The following is a 17,520-nucleotide window of genomic DNA, read 5'->3' as shown; positions in this document are numbered from 1 at the left end:
GAATTTAATTTCCCTCCTTGATGGAGGAATGGCAAGGTAACATCACGTCACAGAAGAGCCTTTGGGGGACAGGGGATATTTTTGCAGCCAACTTCAGGAAATATCTTCTACCACTGAGACCCTATCAAAAGTGTGTGGGTCGCATGAGGACAGAATCTTCTTGTGGGGTATTTTTCATCAGTGGAATGTGAGTAACAGAGTCAAATCTAACATCTGAGATTACAGAGCCATGAGGCTGGTTCTTTAAACGTGACACAAGAACTCACAGTGATAATGAATGTTATTTATAGCCATCCAGAGAGCTACGTGCTTATTCCAGTGACCCTGGCATTGCTCAGAACACTGTACTCACCCGCACTGGAACCAGTGAATGATTTTAAAGTCAGTTTCCCCAGATCTTTCCAGCTGTAGCCTAAACTCCCAAGATTACTGTGTCCAAGGCATTGAGATTTAAATGTATAAATTTTACACCTATGATATGAGCTCGGCTGTGTTCATTGAGACCACAGTCCTATTACCTTATAATCCCCCCTCAAGCAGGGTTAGTCAATGTGTTTAGCAGAGTTCCACAATGTGGGAGCTATTTAGTAGTGACATGATTTCATGTGGTCAAAGAGTAAGTTTTTTCCAATCTCACGAGTCTTTATGATTATATGCTCCACCAGCGTATTTCTGTTTGCTGATAAAACTTGCTCACGCTTTTTCCCTAAATGAACATCTCTGTTTGTAAAGATGGCTCTTACTCACCCTCCTGAGAAATGGGCCCTTGTTGCTGTTTTGTCTTCATGGGGGTGAGCCCCTGAGACCCCCGAGTAGGCCCTTGTGAAGTGGCCAGTGGAGGACTGAGGAAGCCCACACCCCCTGAGCTATCAGTGAGAAGCAGACTGACTGCCAGTGGGGTGGAGCCCACTGTTTCCATCTTTGTGCAGCCCATCTCCCCCAGGTTAAGTGTAAGTGTGCGACTCACCTAGTGACTTGAACCATCGTGACTCACAAGCACCACTGGGGTCTGCAACCTGCACCTCAAGTGAACTTTCAAATCTGCTCTGCCTGGCCAAGTCTGCGGTCCCAATTACAGCTGGCTCCTTCTAAAGTCAAAGGTTTTCCTTCCTCACTCCGCTATTCATAGAGCATTTTTTTCTGTGCACCTACTAAACTAAAAGATCCAGGCCATGGACTTGAGGGCTTATAAAAATGGTAACTCGTGAGCCCGGGCTTGATAGGGAAGCCCTGACAAGTGTCAGCCTAACTCAGTGAGGGTCAGAGAGGGAAGGCTCCAAGGGAGGGTCTTGGGAGGACTGCCAGGATTGGGGGACATCTGACCTATCCTAGGAAGATGCCAGGATGCCAGCAGGGAGAGGCAGAGAAGACATTCTGCCCCAGTAAGAACAGAGGAGAGGGAAAGCCAAGGAACATTTATGTTCAGAGCTTTGCTCTGAGCAGTTTGTGTTGGGGGGATAGTAAGCCCTGAAGCTGCAAAGAAGGTTTGGAACTAGATTATCAGAGTGGTACTGTTGTAGCCAAAGCAAGTGTGAGTGGCCAGTGAAGGTTCTTAAGGACAAGAATGTCCCCATCAGGCGTGCGCATGACGGTGACTCTGGCCACGTGTGGCTTTAGGGGAGGGGGCGGGACAGCACTGTGATGCCACCTTTATTCATGCAACACTTTTTATTGAGCATCTACTATATGCCTCATGCAGTTTTAGGTACTCAGGATGAATCAGTGAACAAAATAGATAAATGTCCTGCCTTCATGAAGCTGAGGGTGAGGTGGACAATAAGCAAAAAAAAAAAATATAGTATGCTAGAAGACACAAGATATGGTGGACAAATGTTCTTGTTGTGTAGTTGCTAAGTTATGTTCAACCCTTTGCAACCCTATCAACTGTAGACCATCAGGCTCCTCTGTCCATGGGATTATCCCAGCAAGAATACTGGAGTGGGTTGCCATTTTCTTCTCCAGGGTATCTTCCTAACCCAGGGATCGAACCTATGTCTCCTGCATTGGCATGTGAATTCTTTATCACTGAGCCACTGGCAAGCCTGGGGTGGGGATGAGGGGTGGGAAATACAGCCTGGTGAAGGCAGCCAAGCAAGTTGGAGATGGCAGGTATTCAATCAGCATTAACGAGGAAGTCAGGGAAGGCTTCACTGAGAACTAACATTTGAGTGGAGACGAAGGAGGTGAGCAAGCTGGCCACCGGGGTGCCGAGTGGAGGAAGTTCCAAGAGGGAGAAGCTCCGATAAAGGCCGTAAGACAAGAATGTGCCTGGTGGTCCCAGGATCAGGGAAGATTCCAGCAGGAGGAGGGGTTAGAAGGGTCACTGAGGGTCTGGCGAGCCACTGTCAGGACCTGGGAGAAATGGGAGCCAGGACAGGATTTGAGCAGAAAGGAGACATGCTACGACCTGCTTTCTCCACCCGGTCACCCTGGCTTCCAGGTTCATGGAACCTATCATGAGCATAAAGCTCTCACTGCTGTCCAGGAAGTTACAGTCTAATTTACAAAGCAACGAACCCAAGTCTTTTACACAGCACAAACTCACAATTTTAAATCCAATGACTCATGCCAGTATTTACGCAATTACAGATTCATACAGATATGCACACCATTCCACTCTATGGAAATATAATCCTGAAATGTCCTTGGCTCTATATGTAATAGAACCTCTTTCCCCTGCCGTATTTTTTTCTCCTGAAGTGTTGTTCCTGGCCCTGGCCCTCCAAGAAGGTCTGGGAGCATATTGAGTCTGCTCTGAGGGGCTCGCAGACTCCCTCCACTGAGTTGGGCTTAAGCCCAAAATATTCTCTATATTTTGTCCTGTCAAGTGTGCCTCAGTCCACGCCTCATACTAAAATTAGAGGGTTTTTTTTTTTAAGCCAGCATATCCAGAATATCATAGCATTTCTCAGAGAGTGGCAGATGCTCCATTTCTCTTAACTGGTAGCTTGAAAATGCTCTGAACCAATTTATTCTAACTTCTGTGAATTTCTCAGCATCTAAATCATGCATGTCACCTCATCAGCTTGCCATGTAACAAAAGATACCTCTGGTAACTAACACCTTGGAGCCTAGAGGTGGCATTTAACCTGGCATCATGGTGCTTAAATCTATGGGTCAGACCCATGAGGATTTACTGCAGTGCCTAAGGATAACATTTGTTTTTAGTTCCTTATTGGAAAATTCAGAACCTCACGGTCTGAAGGAGAGTTGGCCATACAGGCACCAAAAGCTAGTGATGGTTCAGGAGCCAATTTTTTCTGCTTCATAGATGGGTCGCCAGCTTCGAGAGTCTGTCCACAGCATGCCAGCCCCCAGGCCCCTGGCGGCACTGCCCGGTAGGCAGGCCAAGCACCTGCTCTGGCCACTGAAAACAAAATTAAAAGCAAGAAAGAAGAATATTTGTCATAGAATTTGATATTTAATAGTCCCCAAAATAGAATCAAAGTGGTTCTCCTGGGGAAAATCTTTGTCACGCTTCATCACACACTTTTGCTTGGGTGTTGAATTGCTCTGGCTCACCGTAACCTTTTCAGATCTTAGGGAAGTGGTTCTCAAACTCCCGTGTTCATTAGAACTTTTGGAAAATTCCAGTACCCCAGCTACACTCCAGAGATTCTGATTCCATGAGTCCAGGTGGGGCCTGGCATCATTTTTATTTTAATTCCCCAGGTGATTCTAATGTGCGCTGGGGTTTTTGAACCATGAAATTAGGGCCTCTAAAGGTCTCCACCTGACCCTGAACTCCCCTCCCAGAACCACCCCCTCCCTTCTGCTTGCCCAAAGCAGCATGATCAGGACTTGAGAGGGGTTTTTTTAAAGTCACTTTTTAAAGACAAGCAGATTTGAATGTTGCTCAATTTCATAGAAAGAAATGAAATCGTGCCATTATTTGCAGAGACATGGATGGACCTAGAGTCTGTCATACAGAGTGAAGTAAGTCAGAAAGAGAAAAACAAATACATATTAATGCATATGTGTATGTGGAATCTAGGAAAAATGGTATAGATTAACTTATTTGCAAAGCAGAAATAGACACACAGACGTAGAGAACAAACGTATGGATAACGGGGGAAGGGGAGGCGGGATGGATTAGGAGATGAGGATTAATATATATACACTATTGATACTATGTCTAAAATAGGTAACTAATGAGAACCTACTGTATGGCACAAGGGATGTTCTGTGGTGACCTAAACGGGAAGGAAACCCAAAAGAGAGGGGATATATGTATACATGTGTGTATATGTGTATATATATATATATATGTATACCAAGGGGCCAAACCTGATCTCTCACATTGCAGGCGAATTTTTTTTACCAGCTGAGCCACAACGGAAGCCCACAGAATGTATTCATATAGCTGATTCAATTTGCTGTATAGCAGCAACACAACATTGTAAAGAAACTATACTCCAATAAAATTTAAAAAAAATTTTTAATAAATATAAAGACAAGCAGATTTAAGACCCATCCAAGCAGCCAGTGGACAAGTAGTCTAGGTGTCTCAATCCAGCTTCTTCTTTGATTTGAGGTTCCAACAGCTGTAGAATTGCCCAGGGAGCTTAGCCCTGGCTCCTGTGGCCGCGCCTTTGCAGGAGTTTGGGGGGTTGCCCCATCCCCACTTCCCTCTGTGACCCTCCCCTGTGCTCGGGTTCCAGCTCAGAGGCTTTCCAGAAGGGCGGAAGGAAAGGGGCCAAGAAGGTGATGATTGTCATCACAGATGGGGAGTCCCACGACAGCCCAGACCTAGAGAAGGTGATCCAGCAAAGCGAGAGGGACAACGTGACCAGATACGCCGTGGCCGTGAGTCCTGTCCCACCCATCCCGCCTCTGCCTACCTTCTAGAGGCTTTGCCATCAACCCCCTGGGGACTCTGTTGGGTGGGGGAGTGAACTACACATCCGGGCCTTCAAATGGGCCTGTCCTTGTTACGTCTTCACAACAGCTGTGGGTTTTTTCTTCCCTCCATTGCCAGGCAGGCTCTGAAATCTCAGAAACTGGAAAACACCTCCAAGCCTCCCACCCCCAGCACCCTACCTTAGAGCAGTTGCTCCAGCCTGCCCTGGGTGTTGGGGGGAAGTCTGTGCCATGTCCTGTCTGTCGCCCCTGCCCCCCGTTCCCTGGCAGGTCCTGGGCTACTACAACCGCAGGGGGATCAACCCAGAAGCTTTTCTGAACGAAATCAAATACATCGCCAGTGACCCTGATGACAAACACTTCTTCAACGTCACAGATGAGGCAGCCCTGAAGGACATTGTCGACGCCCTGGGGGACAGGATCTTCAGCTTGGAAGGTGAGCACTGCTTCCTGAGTGGCGCTCATGTTCCTGGGCTCCTGGCAGGCAAAGCCCACGTGAGCAAAATCCAGCCCCACAGGGACCTCCCTGATGGTCCAGTGGTTAAAACTTCACCTTCCAATGCAGGGTTCCATCCTTGATCCGGGAGCTAAGTCCTGGCCAAAAAACTAGAATGTAAACAACAGAAGTAACAAATTCAATAAAGACTTTTTAAAATGGTCCACATTAAAAAGAAAAAAAATCCAGCCCCACAGGATGAGAGGGTTTAGAAGTCCTCCCTTCCTGATAAACCCCAGCGCTCCCATGCTGGATGTGAGGCTCCGCACTTTCCAAACAGCCTTGAAGTCTGGTTTTGCTGATAAGCTCCTCTTACCATGGAGGTAACTGCAGTTCGGAGGGACTAAATGACTTGCCAGAGCTCCCACCACTTGGGAAGGAACTGGGGTTTGAATGAGGGTTGCCAGATATAGCAAATATAAAATACAACATTTGTGGCAGACATACTAAAAAACCATTCACTGTTTGTCTGAAATTCAAACTTAACTGAGCATCCCGTATTTTATCTGGCAGCCCGAGTTGAGCCCAGCTGAGCCCAACTCCACAGCCTGAAACACTTACTCCCCGAGTCCTGCCGCCTCCCACCGCACCATTTTGCAAGGTTTCCTCAGACTGTCTCGCTCCTTTTGATTCAAACTCCAGTTTTGATTTGTGCAGGGCTCCTTTGCACCATATATTGCTGTAGGGGGGACCTTGCCATACTGGGTTCTCTTCTACCATACGGGAGGAGCGTCAAAAGAAAGAGAAGGCAGCACAACATCCCAGAGCCCGAGCAGCCTGCTCTGCATGGGAAATGAGCTACAGACACGGGAAAAGAGAAAAACTAACCCTCAAAGATGATGATAAAGGAACAGAAAGTAGGGACCTGAGTTTGACCCTTACCCTAGAATTAAGCATAGATCAGTGAATTTATTCTCAAAATGGTTGCTTTGTGTGATGAGAACATTGTCTACATGGACACGTCGGAGCCCCTCTGCAGGGAGGAGCTTTCGACACACATGGGATTCCTTGTGCAAATCCGCAGTGGTGACAACTCTTCCTCCTAAGGGTCGATTTACAATTTGGGAACCATCCAGAGGCATCTGGAACCGAATCTGGCGAATAGTAAGAATGAACAAAGTGGGAAATTCCATTTCTTGCCAACAATGTAGATGATTTCTTTCCATGCACTTTTTCTGGATCTTTCCCCTATGTTGACACTCTCATAGTGGGCGTGCCCTGTAATATAAGGTGTTCCAATCCCTTTTCAGCAGGGTTGCTAATAATAAACCCACATGGCCACCTGGAAGGGGCCTGCTGTTGGGGTGGATGAGCTGGACTCAGACCTGGGGCCCTGTCTCACCTCACTGAAAGTGCTTCCAGGTCACAGATGCTGGGGACTGAGCTTCAGACATGTCTGGCGCTAAGAAGTCATGCATGCAGCTGACATCTTTCGGTCCCTCTGTTTTAGGCACGAACAAGAACGAAACCTCCTTCGGGCTGGAAATGTCACAGACGGGCTTTTCCTCTCACGTGGTGGAGGTAAGGATGGGTTTAGAGCTGCCCTCCCACCCTGCCATTCCTGGGCTGTCTCTCATGCCCCTTGCTCTCTTTCTTGGGGTCTCTCTGCTTCTCGTCTCTGTGGCTAGAAGAGGGACATCAAAACCATCAATTTACAATTAGCTGTCTCAAGGCCTCTCTGTGCAGGGTGCTGGTGGGGACATGTCCCCCAGGACCAAAGGTCCAGTTCGGTCCACAGAGCCTTGTGCAAAAACTAGGCCAGAGTGGCAAAACCCATTGCCTGGGCTCTAACTGTGCCCCGCATGCCTGAGGCAGCCTGTGTGTGAGGGCCCAGCCCTGTGTCCATGTGGGCAGAAGTCCCAGATGTGCTCCAGCAGGTGGCCCACAGGGGCCTCTCCACGTGCGGGCTCGGCGTCACGTTGCAGGGGTCCCAAGCAGACCCATGGTGTCACCAGCGTCGGGCTAGGTCTGGGGCACATGCTTCACCTGGTTCTGATTCTCAGGATGGGGCTGAAACCTCACAGGATTGCCAGAGGGACCTATGCATGCGTGCTCATTCGCCCAGTCGTGTCCTGCCAGGCTCCTCTGTCTGTGGAATTTTCCATGCAAGGATACTGGAGTGGGTTGCAATTTCCTATGCTAGTGGATCTTCCCAGCCCAGGGACTGAACCCGCGTCTCCTGAGTCTCCCACACTGGCAGGCGAATTCTTTGCCACTCAGCCACCTGGGAAGCCTGCCGGCGGGGCAGAGGAGTCCATAGCTGTGAGCATGCTTTACTTCTAAAGCCGTTTGGAGGCAGAGCCCTGCCTGAGAGTACCTGTGGGGAAAGCCTGCGCTTCTGGTATCAGCACACACCCCTGTGAGCACACTCCGGGCTGACAGGTGCCCTGGGTTTGTGCGCGTGCTCTGCCCAGCTGGGCCCATGGGAAGGGGCCACATCTCCCAATCTGCCAGAAAAGGCCCATCCGCCCATCCCACTTCCACATCACTTCCATTGACCCCATGAATTCTCCCCACTCCTCTGTGAGGTGAACGTGCCAGGGTTCCTTACTCCCAGTTTCCAGGTACAGAAGCCACGTCCCGGGAAGGCCGAATGACCTGCTGCAGTGACACAAGTGAGAGAAACATTAGCCTCATGCTTTCCCCCCACACTGAGCAGCTGTTCCATGAGAGTGGGTGGGATCTGAGGGGGCACTGAGTCAGAGATCCCAGGTCGGAGGGGAGAGGGATGGATGCCCAGCACACAGCGGGCAGATGGACGGAAATGCGGCTCACGCACAGCGTTTCCTGAGCTGCATCTGGACTATCTCGTGCCCATTGAATACAGCAAGATATAAATATTACTGCTCTATATTGACAGTAGTCATGCAAAATATGTGCCAAGCACTTTAATTTTTTTTTCAGAAAATTTCTGTGCCTCATTCATGCTCAAAAACAGCCCTGCAGAGTTGGCAGATGGTAATAGTTGTCCCATTTTAGGTGGTCACATTAGCAAATCTTTTCAATGCCTTTTCTGTGCTGGGCCCTGTGCTCTATCCCAGGAGGTACAGAGGCAAGAGCCCTGACCTCAGGAAGCTCCCAGTCTGAGGGTAAGGGGCTGCATATCAGGAGGGGCAAGGGCATCATTCATTCACACAGGTCAGGCATCAAGTTCTGTGTTCCAGCTGGACTAGCCCTGGACTCCTGACTCTGGGGTCAGGGCTAGTTAGAAAATGCAACAAAGAAAATCAATTTCATTAAATCCAACAAGCATTTGTCAAATGCAACTAAGATATCAAAGTGAAAGTGAAAGTGAAGTCACTCAGTCATGTCCGACTCTCTGCAACCCCATGGACTGTATGTAGCCTTGTAGCCTATCAGGCTCCTCCGTCCATGGGATTTTCCAGGCAAGAGTGCTAGAATGGATTGCCATTGCCTTCTCCAGGGGATCTTCCCAACCCAGGGATCGAACCCGGGTCTCCCGGATTGCAGGCAGACACTTTACTGTCTGAGCCACCAGGGAAGCCCCAAGATATCAAAAGGAAGCAGAATTTATTCTTGCCAAATAGGAGTCAGCCTGAAAACAACACAGAACAGCAGTCCTGAACTTAGAGAATAAGATGACAGAAACTACAGACTTCTGAGTACAGGTGTATAACTTCAGGAGGCCCGCCCATCCATGGAGCCCCTGTAGAGACTCCCTGCTCAGTGGGGAACCACGTGGACCCATCTAACACTTATCAAGGCAGCATGAGGGACTTCCCTGGTGGCCCAGTGGCTAAGACTCTACACTTCCTCTACAGGGGGCACAAGTTTGATCCCTAATCAGGGAATTAAGATCTGCATGGTTTAGCAAAAACAAAAACAGTCCTTGCCAAGGCTGTGTGTGATCAGGGTTTTACAGAAGGAAAGGCCCAGGCTAAGGGAAAGGAGATTCAGGGGAGGATCAGGGGAGTCTGGGGCTTGGACAGGCCCCTGAGGACAAGGATTTCAGCAGCCATGGGTGGCAGCAGGCAAGAAAAGAGAGGAAGTTATACCCACAGGACTGGAGAAAGGCTGAGCACACACGGGGGCCCAGCCCTGATGGCGCGGACAGCAAGAGAGAGAGAATGTCCCATGTCTCCATCTTCCATTCCAAGGTCAGTTTTTGAGCATCTCCCCTTGGGCCTGGCTGTGAGGCACTGGGATATATAGAGATGAAGATACCATTTCAACTGACAGCAATTCACAGTCTAGTTGGGGAGAAAGACTCCTAAATGATAAGTGCAGTCTCCTGCTTCTCATACTGTGATCTGTGTGTGCCCAGGAATCAGGGAATCTAGAGAGAAGGACAGTTAAGACAAGCTTCAGGGATTCGGGGAAGTTTAGCTGAACCTTGACAATGGCCCAAACAGCAGAGTATGTCAAACAAAATGAGTTCTTGCAGGATCAATAGAGTTCTCCTGCTGCAGAGGGGAGACCAGCAGCTCAGGACCTCAACTTGTTGTTGAGGTCAAGGTCATCAGCTGCCTCCTGTAGCTTCCTCCACATGCTCAACTCTTGTTCTCGTCCCCTAACTGGAGAAACCCAGGGGGCATCTCCCCACTCTGTAGGTGGAAACCCCGGTTCTTCTGTCACCTGTGTCTTGTTTTCAAATGACAGACATCTGGAAGCTTTCATCTGATGAGACTTAGAAAGAGACAATGATTACATTTGAACTTGAGACTCTTTCAGACTTTCTAAATAATTGTTTAAATAAATAAAGTCCTTCCAAATCCAAAGGATTGGTGAGAGTGATGGTGGCCTGTCTGGCACTGTGACTGGCCATTAGGTTGCTATTTTAGGGTACAGAGGCTTTCCAGTGCTAGGCTGGTCATGCCATGATAATTGGCCACAGCCGTCCTGTCCTTGGGAGTCCAACCCCACAGCTCTCAGGATCAGTCAGACCTCTCTGGGGATTGGGGACAAGAAGGTCCAGCCTCTCAACTTTGCCCAGAACAGGTCCTGAGCCCAAGTGAGTACATCTCTTGGGTGAACTTTGGGGCTCTATCTCCTCTGGAAACGCCCCCTAGACAGCCTCAGGCAGCTGCTTCCTGCAAATGTGCTGAGTCTTCAGTTGCCCTGGGCCTGTTGAGCTCTGTCAGAAGACTCCCTAGTCCCAAGGGAAGGACCCATAGAATGTTCACAAAGGGCAGAGGAAAGGTCAGGTCTGATCACCTGGTCTGCTGCCATCTTACCTAGCAAGGAAACAGGCTTCAGGTTAGGAAGGGAAAAGCAACAAGAGATAGAAAGGACCAGAGTCCAGATTAGGAGAGGAGACCCCCATATATCCCCAAGCCCCTGGATGAACCGAAGCTCCAGGCCACAGTCATTATTACATTCTGGCATGATGGCCAGAAGTCAGAGCTGCTGGGAAAACCAGGGACCCAGAGCCCCAGGAAGCTCGAGTCCTGATTAGCCAAAAGGAGAAAGAATATTCTGGAAATTACCATCAGCAAAATGAGCTATGGATGCCTGGCCAAATTTTAGAATGGATTTGTAAGCCAATGGTTCCATTAGCATTTGGAAATGAACGTGAAGGTCGCTGAGAGCTGGAGTGGCTTCTATTAGTGCTGGCTGCTTGCTGAGGTGATGAACTCCCTGTCAAGCCGGGTAACCAAGAAAAAGCTGCATGAATCTGCCAGAAAGCTTGCAGAAGAGATCCACAGCTCTCAGCCTATAATCCCCATGGGCCACAAGGGGAAGGCGTGGTAGAAGGAAGAGGACCGTAAATAAATTGATGCCCGTGGTGATGGCTCTCCTGCATTGCACTCCGTAAATCTCCCCAACACCAAAAGTTTACAGAAGGAAGCAGTTTTATTAGGGTGGACCTTATCTACACGAAAGACTTGGCCACTCACCCAAGATAAGAACAGAGTGTTTTTTTTTAAATTACACATGATGGTCTAGGAGGACCAGCCTTAGTTACATTATAAACAGGCTGAGGCAGTGCAATTGGGGTGTGGGGTGGGGGGTTACCCCCCCAGACCAATAGCCCCAGCCACCTCCTGCCTCTTCAGCCTGTGCCCATTTCACCACCCTCCTGGGCTCATGGACAGGATAACTAAGGTTAGAGGTGATTATGTAAGGTTCTCAGCTGTTAAAGCCTTAAAGTTGTCTTCTTTCCTAAGGGTTTTGCATTTGAACTCATTTTGCATGTCTTGTTTAATCAAAAGTAGAAGAAACTCATCCATAATGATGAAATGAGGGGTTGACAGCTAAAGGCTGTCAACTCCTTTTGAGCCCCCTTAGCTCTAGATGGTGGATTCTTCCCCCGCCAGCTCTGGGGCAGGCAGCCAGGGCTGCCCCCTGAGGCCAAGGCCTGCTGCCATGCTGTTCTGGATTTTTTGCAAGTTGACCCCTGGTGGCAGGAAATATTTCTGGTTCTTTGCAGTCCTCAGAAGCCCAGCCCCAAATCCTAAGGCTATGCCCTGGTGCCCAACGCCCCACTCCTGGCCATTGTTCCAGGACCTCTGAGTAGAAATAACCATCTCTCTGATCTGGGATGAATAGTCAAGTAAGAGCATGCCCTTTGACCCCCGGCCCCTCCTCACTGTCCCAGCCTACGGCTTTCAGCCCCACGAATGGTGCAGGGCCCCTCTCCACAGAAAGACTGCAGGCCAATTTCTGGGTCCTTCCTGCCCAACTCCATCTCAACCTCCAGGCACTGATCCCTTCCTCAGGCTCCACTAGGTTTGTTGAAAACATCTTCTACCAAGACAATCTGAGCAACTAGTTAAAGCATCATCCACCCTCTTAACTGTGTATTTGCCTTAGAAGGTGCTCTTGGGGACAGAGTCCTGACCTCCCTGCGGCCACTCTGGTGATGGACATGTGGGCGAGGAAGCCACAGGGGAGCCTGAGGGGGAGACCAGCACTCGTGCCCTCTAGGTGGTCTCCCTGTGAACAGACCCACCATGGGTCACCTCCATCGGCCCCCACAGCCCTGCCTCTCCAACACCAAGAACTGGTATTATCTGGTGTCATTCCATTGCTACCAGGCCAGAGGAGAGCTCTGTCTGGCTGTGTAGCCTCAGATAAATCGTTTTACCTCTCTGAACTTCAACCTTTGAGCAGATGTCTGAAAAACATATGTGGAATTGAATCTTGAGGCTTGGAACTAGAAGTGTGCATTTTGAGACTCCCTAATAAGTTAAGGAGGGCTTCTCAGGTGGCTCAGTGTTAAAGAATTCGCCTGCCAAAGCAGGAGACTTAGGTTCGATCCCTGGGTCCGGAAGATCCCCTGGAGAAGGAAATGGCAACCCACTCCAGAGGGAAATTCTATGGACAAAAGATCCTGGTGGGCGATAGTCTATTGGGTCACAAGAGTCAGGCACGACTTAGTGACTAACCAACCAAGAAGTCAAGGAAGGTTTTTTTAAAATCCTTCCCTAACTCTGCCATGTATCCACCCACCCCCTCAGCAGGCCACCCACTCCTATGGGCCCTCCTGTCCTGGCCTCTATCAGATCACTCCTCACAGACTCATCTGTAGGTCCAACTTGACTGTGAGATCTGAGGACCCCTGCCTCCCTGGAAGTACTTTATGGACGAATTAATGAATGAGAGGAACTAATATGTATGCAGTCCTTATTGGCTGCCAAGCACCCTGATAAGGATTCAAAATGCTAGTTCTCACAACTATTTACAGAACTGCAGAATAGTCTCAGAACTATTTACAACTGAGGACCCTTAGGCTTGGTGAGAGAGAGGAACTTTCCCAAGGTCACACAGCCGGAGGCTTTGGAGATAGGAGTGGAACTCGAATGTCTAACACCAGAGATCACAGTCTAATCCCAGGCCTGGGATTACTCAGCCTACTGACCATCTGGGCTGGGTACTTCTTTGCTGCGAGGCTGTCCTGTGCGTCGTAGGTAGTCAGCAGCATCCCAGGTCTCTACTCACCATAGCAACCCCAACACCACCCCGGGCTGTGACTGCCAAAGCTGACTTCAGGCATTACTAAACATTGCCTGGGGGCTAAGCCACCCCAAGTGGGGAACCACCATTCCCACGGGAAGACTATGCGGCTTCCCATGCTGGGCATGTGGCCCGACCCTGGCTGGGGACAGGGACGAGCAGGAACACAGAGTTTGGGGAGATCTGATCACACACCAGGGAGCACTCAGCTGAGGTGGAAAGGTAATTCTGCTGCAGGACCGGTCAGAGGACAGCTGAGACCTGAGCTGGCGGGATCCGATGGTGAGGGCTCAGGCAAGTACAGGTACAGGTCCTCCTCAAGGAGGGCACACACTTGGCCTTAGATCTTCTGGGGGCCAAGCCCATGTCCTCATTTCTGCACTGAGAGCCAGGAAGGTCAGCTGCCACCCAGGCCCACCCTGGTCATACCTGGTGGAAGCCCCGGAAACCTCGCAGGGAAGGAGGCCATAAGTGAGGGAGCCAGTGCCAGGCCTGGAGCAGGGAACACGGAGCTTCCCCACGCAGCCCTTCTGTTTTCCAGCTGGGCTTGAATGCCTGGCTTCTTCTATCAAATCGTTGGCCCTTTCTTCAGCCCCATGCTTCCAGATTTTTTCCAAACTCAAAAGGTCTGGGTTTTCCTAACTGGGAAAAGATGGTGACCACCTGAGGTTTGCCTTGGTGGCCTGGGCTTGCCCTCTCAGCCAGCCCACAGGGCACCCTGTCCGCAGCAGGGCTCCAGGAGACCCTGCTCGGGAAAGGGCCGCCCACTGGGAGCGCAAGCCTGCCTGCAGCCACTGCCGGGGTGGACTGGCAGAAGGTGAGGGCCCAGAAGCCCTCAGCCCCCCAGTGCTGCCAAATGCAGAAATTCCGATGGAACTGCCAAGCCCCACTGTGGTGAGTCAGCATCAGGTCTCCCCCAGCTGAATCCCCCGCACCCAGTGAAGCCAGGCCTTCTCAGTACATCAGAGGTTTCCAATCATCTGCAAAGCCTAACAATCATCTTCAAAGGCCTCCCCAGGAAGCAGACTGGCCTGCTGTCATATTGAAAGCAGAATCTAGGGGCTTCTGGGGAAGCCAATGAGCATTTTTTTCCTCTGACCAGCTCCATCCCAGCCCTGCCACTGACTTGCTGTGTGACCTCAGGCAACCCCCTTTCCCTCTCTGAATCTTGGGTGCTCATTAGTCTAGTGCAGATAATGACTGTCCTGCTGGCCTCCCACAAATGGGTGACTGGATGAGAAAGGATCTTGCCAAGAATGGAGCACACCCCAAGAGTGGGGAATGTTGGCAGGAGTCTCTGAGGCCCTGGCCTGGATCCTGGCCCCGACAGATTGTCAGACTCTCTCCCAGGCTGAAGTGCCCGGAGTAGGAGAGAGAAAGCTGATGAGAAAATGGGACATCAAACACAACCAGGCACATCAGACTCACCCAAGAGCGGCTAATTTATAGCCGTAAAAACATCCTCTGAACAGTCAGTTCAACCTTTAAAATATTAGGACTTTAATCCTTATATATGATCAACTTTACTCTTGAAAGTGGAACCTTGGGAATGAAAAAAGGACCCATAGCTTATTACAGTTCCCAATCTTGCCTCCTCCACCACCAGTAATGAAATTAGTGCTGAGGCCTCTGCCTGTATGTTTAGTTATGGCTCTGTTGTCCCCAGGCCAGAGTCACATTTTTCTATTGATCCCCCGTCTTTGGTGGTGGTGGTTTAGTCATTTGGTCATGTCTTTCTCTTTGCAACCCCATGGACTATAGCCCACCAGGCTCCTCTGTCCATGGGATTTTCCAGGCAAGAATACTGGAGTTGGTAGCCATTTCCTTCTCCAGGGGATCTTCCCCACCGAGGGACTGAACCTGGGTCTCCAGCCTTGCAGGCAGATTCTTTACCAACTGAGCCACCAGGAAAGGAGAAATTCAGTACTCTGGGCACCAATGGTGGGGAAACCTCAAATTCCACCCACCAGCTGGGTTGAAGGAGGGCTTAGTGGGAGAGAGATGACTTCACCAGCTTGTGCTTTAACATTCCAAAGCTGGGAGGCAAAACTAGGTTTTGCTCGTGATCACCAAGGTGACCCAGGAAGGTGGCCCCTCCTGCTTCCACCCACCCCCGCCCCAGCCCCTCATTGTCCCTAGTCACTGCTCTCCCTCTTCTGAGTGCTTGGTGTTCATCTTCCTGTGTCCACTAGTTATGTGGATGCTTGGGGGTGGAGATAGAGTTCAGGGGCAGCCCAGAGAGTGGATAGACCCAGTCCAGTCCCCCTCAAATGACCCTGGAAGCTTCCCCTCAGGGAGCTAGAGCTCCCCATCTTCCTGCCCAGGCATCGGAGCATCTGCTTACCCTGTAATTAAAGACAACCTCCTGTCCTTGAGGTGCTGGCTGCCACAAATGTGGCCCTGGCTTACCTGGCTAGCCTCATGTTGAACCACCCTGCTCCTCTCACTCGGGGCTCCAGCCCAATTGAACAGCTTTCAGTTCGTTGAAGCCAAAGGCTCTGAACTGTCTCCAGCCTCAGGGCCTTTGCACAAATTATTTCATCTCTCCAGGTGTCTGGGTAAGTAAGCATCACTTGCTCAAAACGCTTTTCCTGAGCCCCATCTCAATCTAAATTCAGTCTCAGGCCAGGATTTATCACATCCCTCATTGTGTGGCAGTTATCACGGTTTGCAAGTATTATGTTTATCTGTGTATGTATTTTAATGCCTGTGAGCTCTGTTGGGGCAGGGATAGTATCCCCAGCGCTAAGCAAGTGTCTGACATAAGACAGACACACAGTGAATTTGTACTGAAGAGATGAAGAAGTAGCGTTTACACGCAGGAAAGCAACTCAGACGCTGCAAAGGAAGGGGGAAAAGCACAGGTTGTGCGCATGCTAAGTCGCTTCAGTCGTGTCAGACTCTGTGCGCCGCCGTGGACTGTAGCATGCCAGGCTCCTCTAGCCATGGGATTCTCCAGGCAAGAATACTGGAGTGGACTTTCCATTTCTTCCTCCAGTGGATCTTCTCAACCCAGGGATCAAACCCACGTCTCTTACCATTTCCTGCATTGGCAGGAATATTGGCAGGTGTATCCTTTACCACCAGTGCCACCTGGGAAGCCCCAGAAAAGTATACATGCAGCACTTGAAGGGGGCTTCCCTGGTGGCTCAGCTGGTAAAGAATCTGCCTGCAGTGTGGGAGATCTAGGTTCGATCCCTGGGTTGGGATGATCCCCTGGAGATGGGAAAGGCTACCCACTCCAGTGTTCTGGCCTGGAGAATTCCATGGACTATATAGTCCACGGGGTCGCAAAGAGTTGGACACGACTGAGCGACTTTCATCACTTAAAGGAGTGTCAGAAAGAAGGGATGGAATGCAACTTTGGTCCTGGATTTGGAGCCTGTTTCTAGAACATTCCTTGTTTCCTAAGATCCCATCCTTGGGATCAGCTTGACCCACTTTATCCTAAGAATGGAGTGGGGCAAGAAAGCCCTCAGCTCCTGTTAAAGTCAAGAATCCTGGTTGGAAGTTGGGCTGTTAACGAACTGGGCAGGAGGTGCCAGATGGGGGCAGGCGGATGCTTCATGGTGTGGATGTAGGGCAGATTCCTGGTCAGGGGCACCCCGGGGGACATGAGCTGATGTGCACCCCCTCCCCGATGTCAGGACGGGATTCTGCTGGGAGCTGTGGGCGCTTATGACTGGAATGGAGCTGTGCTAAAGGAGACCAGCAGCGGGAAGGTCATTCCTCTCCGTGAGTCTTACCTGAAGGAATTCCCTGAGGAGCTCAAGAACCATGGCGCCTACCTGGGTAAGAGGCAGGGCTGAGGGGTGGCTAGTGGGCGGTGGGCCAAAAGAGGACTTGGGGGTCCAGAACATGCTCAAACACGAGACGAGGGGCTTGTCCATGCATCGTCTGTGCTGATTCAAGCAGTCAGGAGTCATTGCCTCTCCAGGCTGGCATCCAGCATGCCCAGCACCATGCCTGGCTCATCACGGGCTCTCCATTAGTAGCTAGAATAAATCAGGGTCCCCAAGCCAGGCTGTGGACCAGGCCATGCAGCAGGAGGTGAGAAAGCGAGTGAAGCTTCATCTGCCATTCCCCATCTCCCCCACCGCCCCCATCGGTGGAAAAATTGTCTTTCACAAAACTGGTGCCTGGTGCCAAAAAGATTGCAGACTGCCAGAATAAATGACAAGCAGTCTGACCTGAAATTGTTTCCACTGATGCCTCTAGAGTCTCCGGCAGCTGTTGGTATGCTTTCA

At 50.3% G+C, this 17,520-nt stretch overlaps 1 protein-coding gene across 2 annotated transcripts in view; it reads left to right on the top strand.

The window, feature by feature from the left end:
* Window positions 1–17,520, top strand: part of ITGA11 (integrin subunit alpha 11) — a 132,082-nt gene that overhangs the window by 77,364 nt on the left and 37,198 nt on the right. For both annotated transcript variants that reach the window (XM_061430184.1, XM_061430185.1), the window contains exons 8-11: window positions 4,662–4,806; window positions 5,131–5,296; window positions 6,807–6,877; window positions 16,921–17,065. In XM_061430184.1, the coding sequence (XP_061286168.1) occupies window positions 4,662–4,806; window positions 5,131–5,296; window positions 6,807–6,877; window positions 16,921–17,065 (527 nt within the window). The remainder of the gene's footprint in view (window positions 1–4,661; window positions 4,807–5,130; window positions 5,297–6,806; window positions 6,878–16,920; window positions 17,066–17,520) is intronic.

This window comes from Bos javanicus, chromosome 10, assembly GCF_032452875.1.
Source record: "Bos javanicus breed banteng chromosome 10, ARS-OSU_banteng_1.0, whole genome shotgun sequence".
Lineage (NCBI taxonomy): Eukaryota > Metazoa > Chordata > Mammalia > Artiodactyla > Bovidae > Bos > Bos javanicus.
The sequence above is the reverse complement of the archived record's forward strand: the minus strand, read 5'-3'. Positions and strand labels throughout refer to the sequence as shown.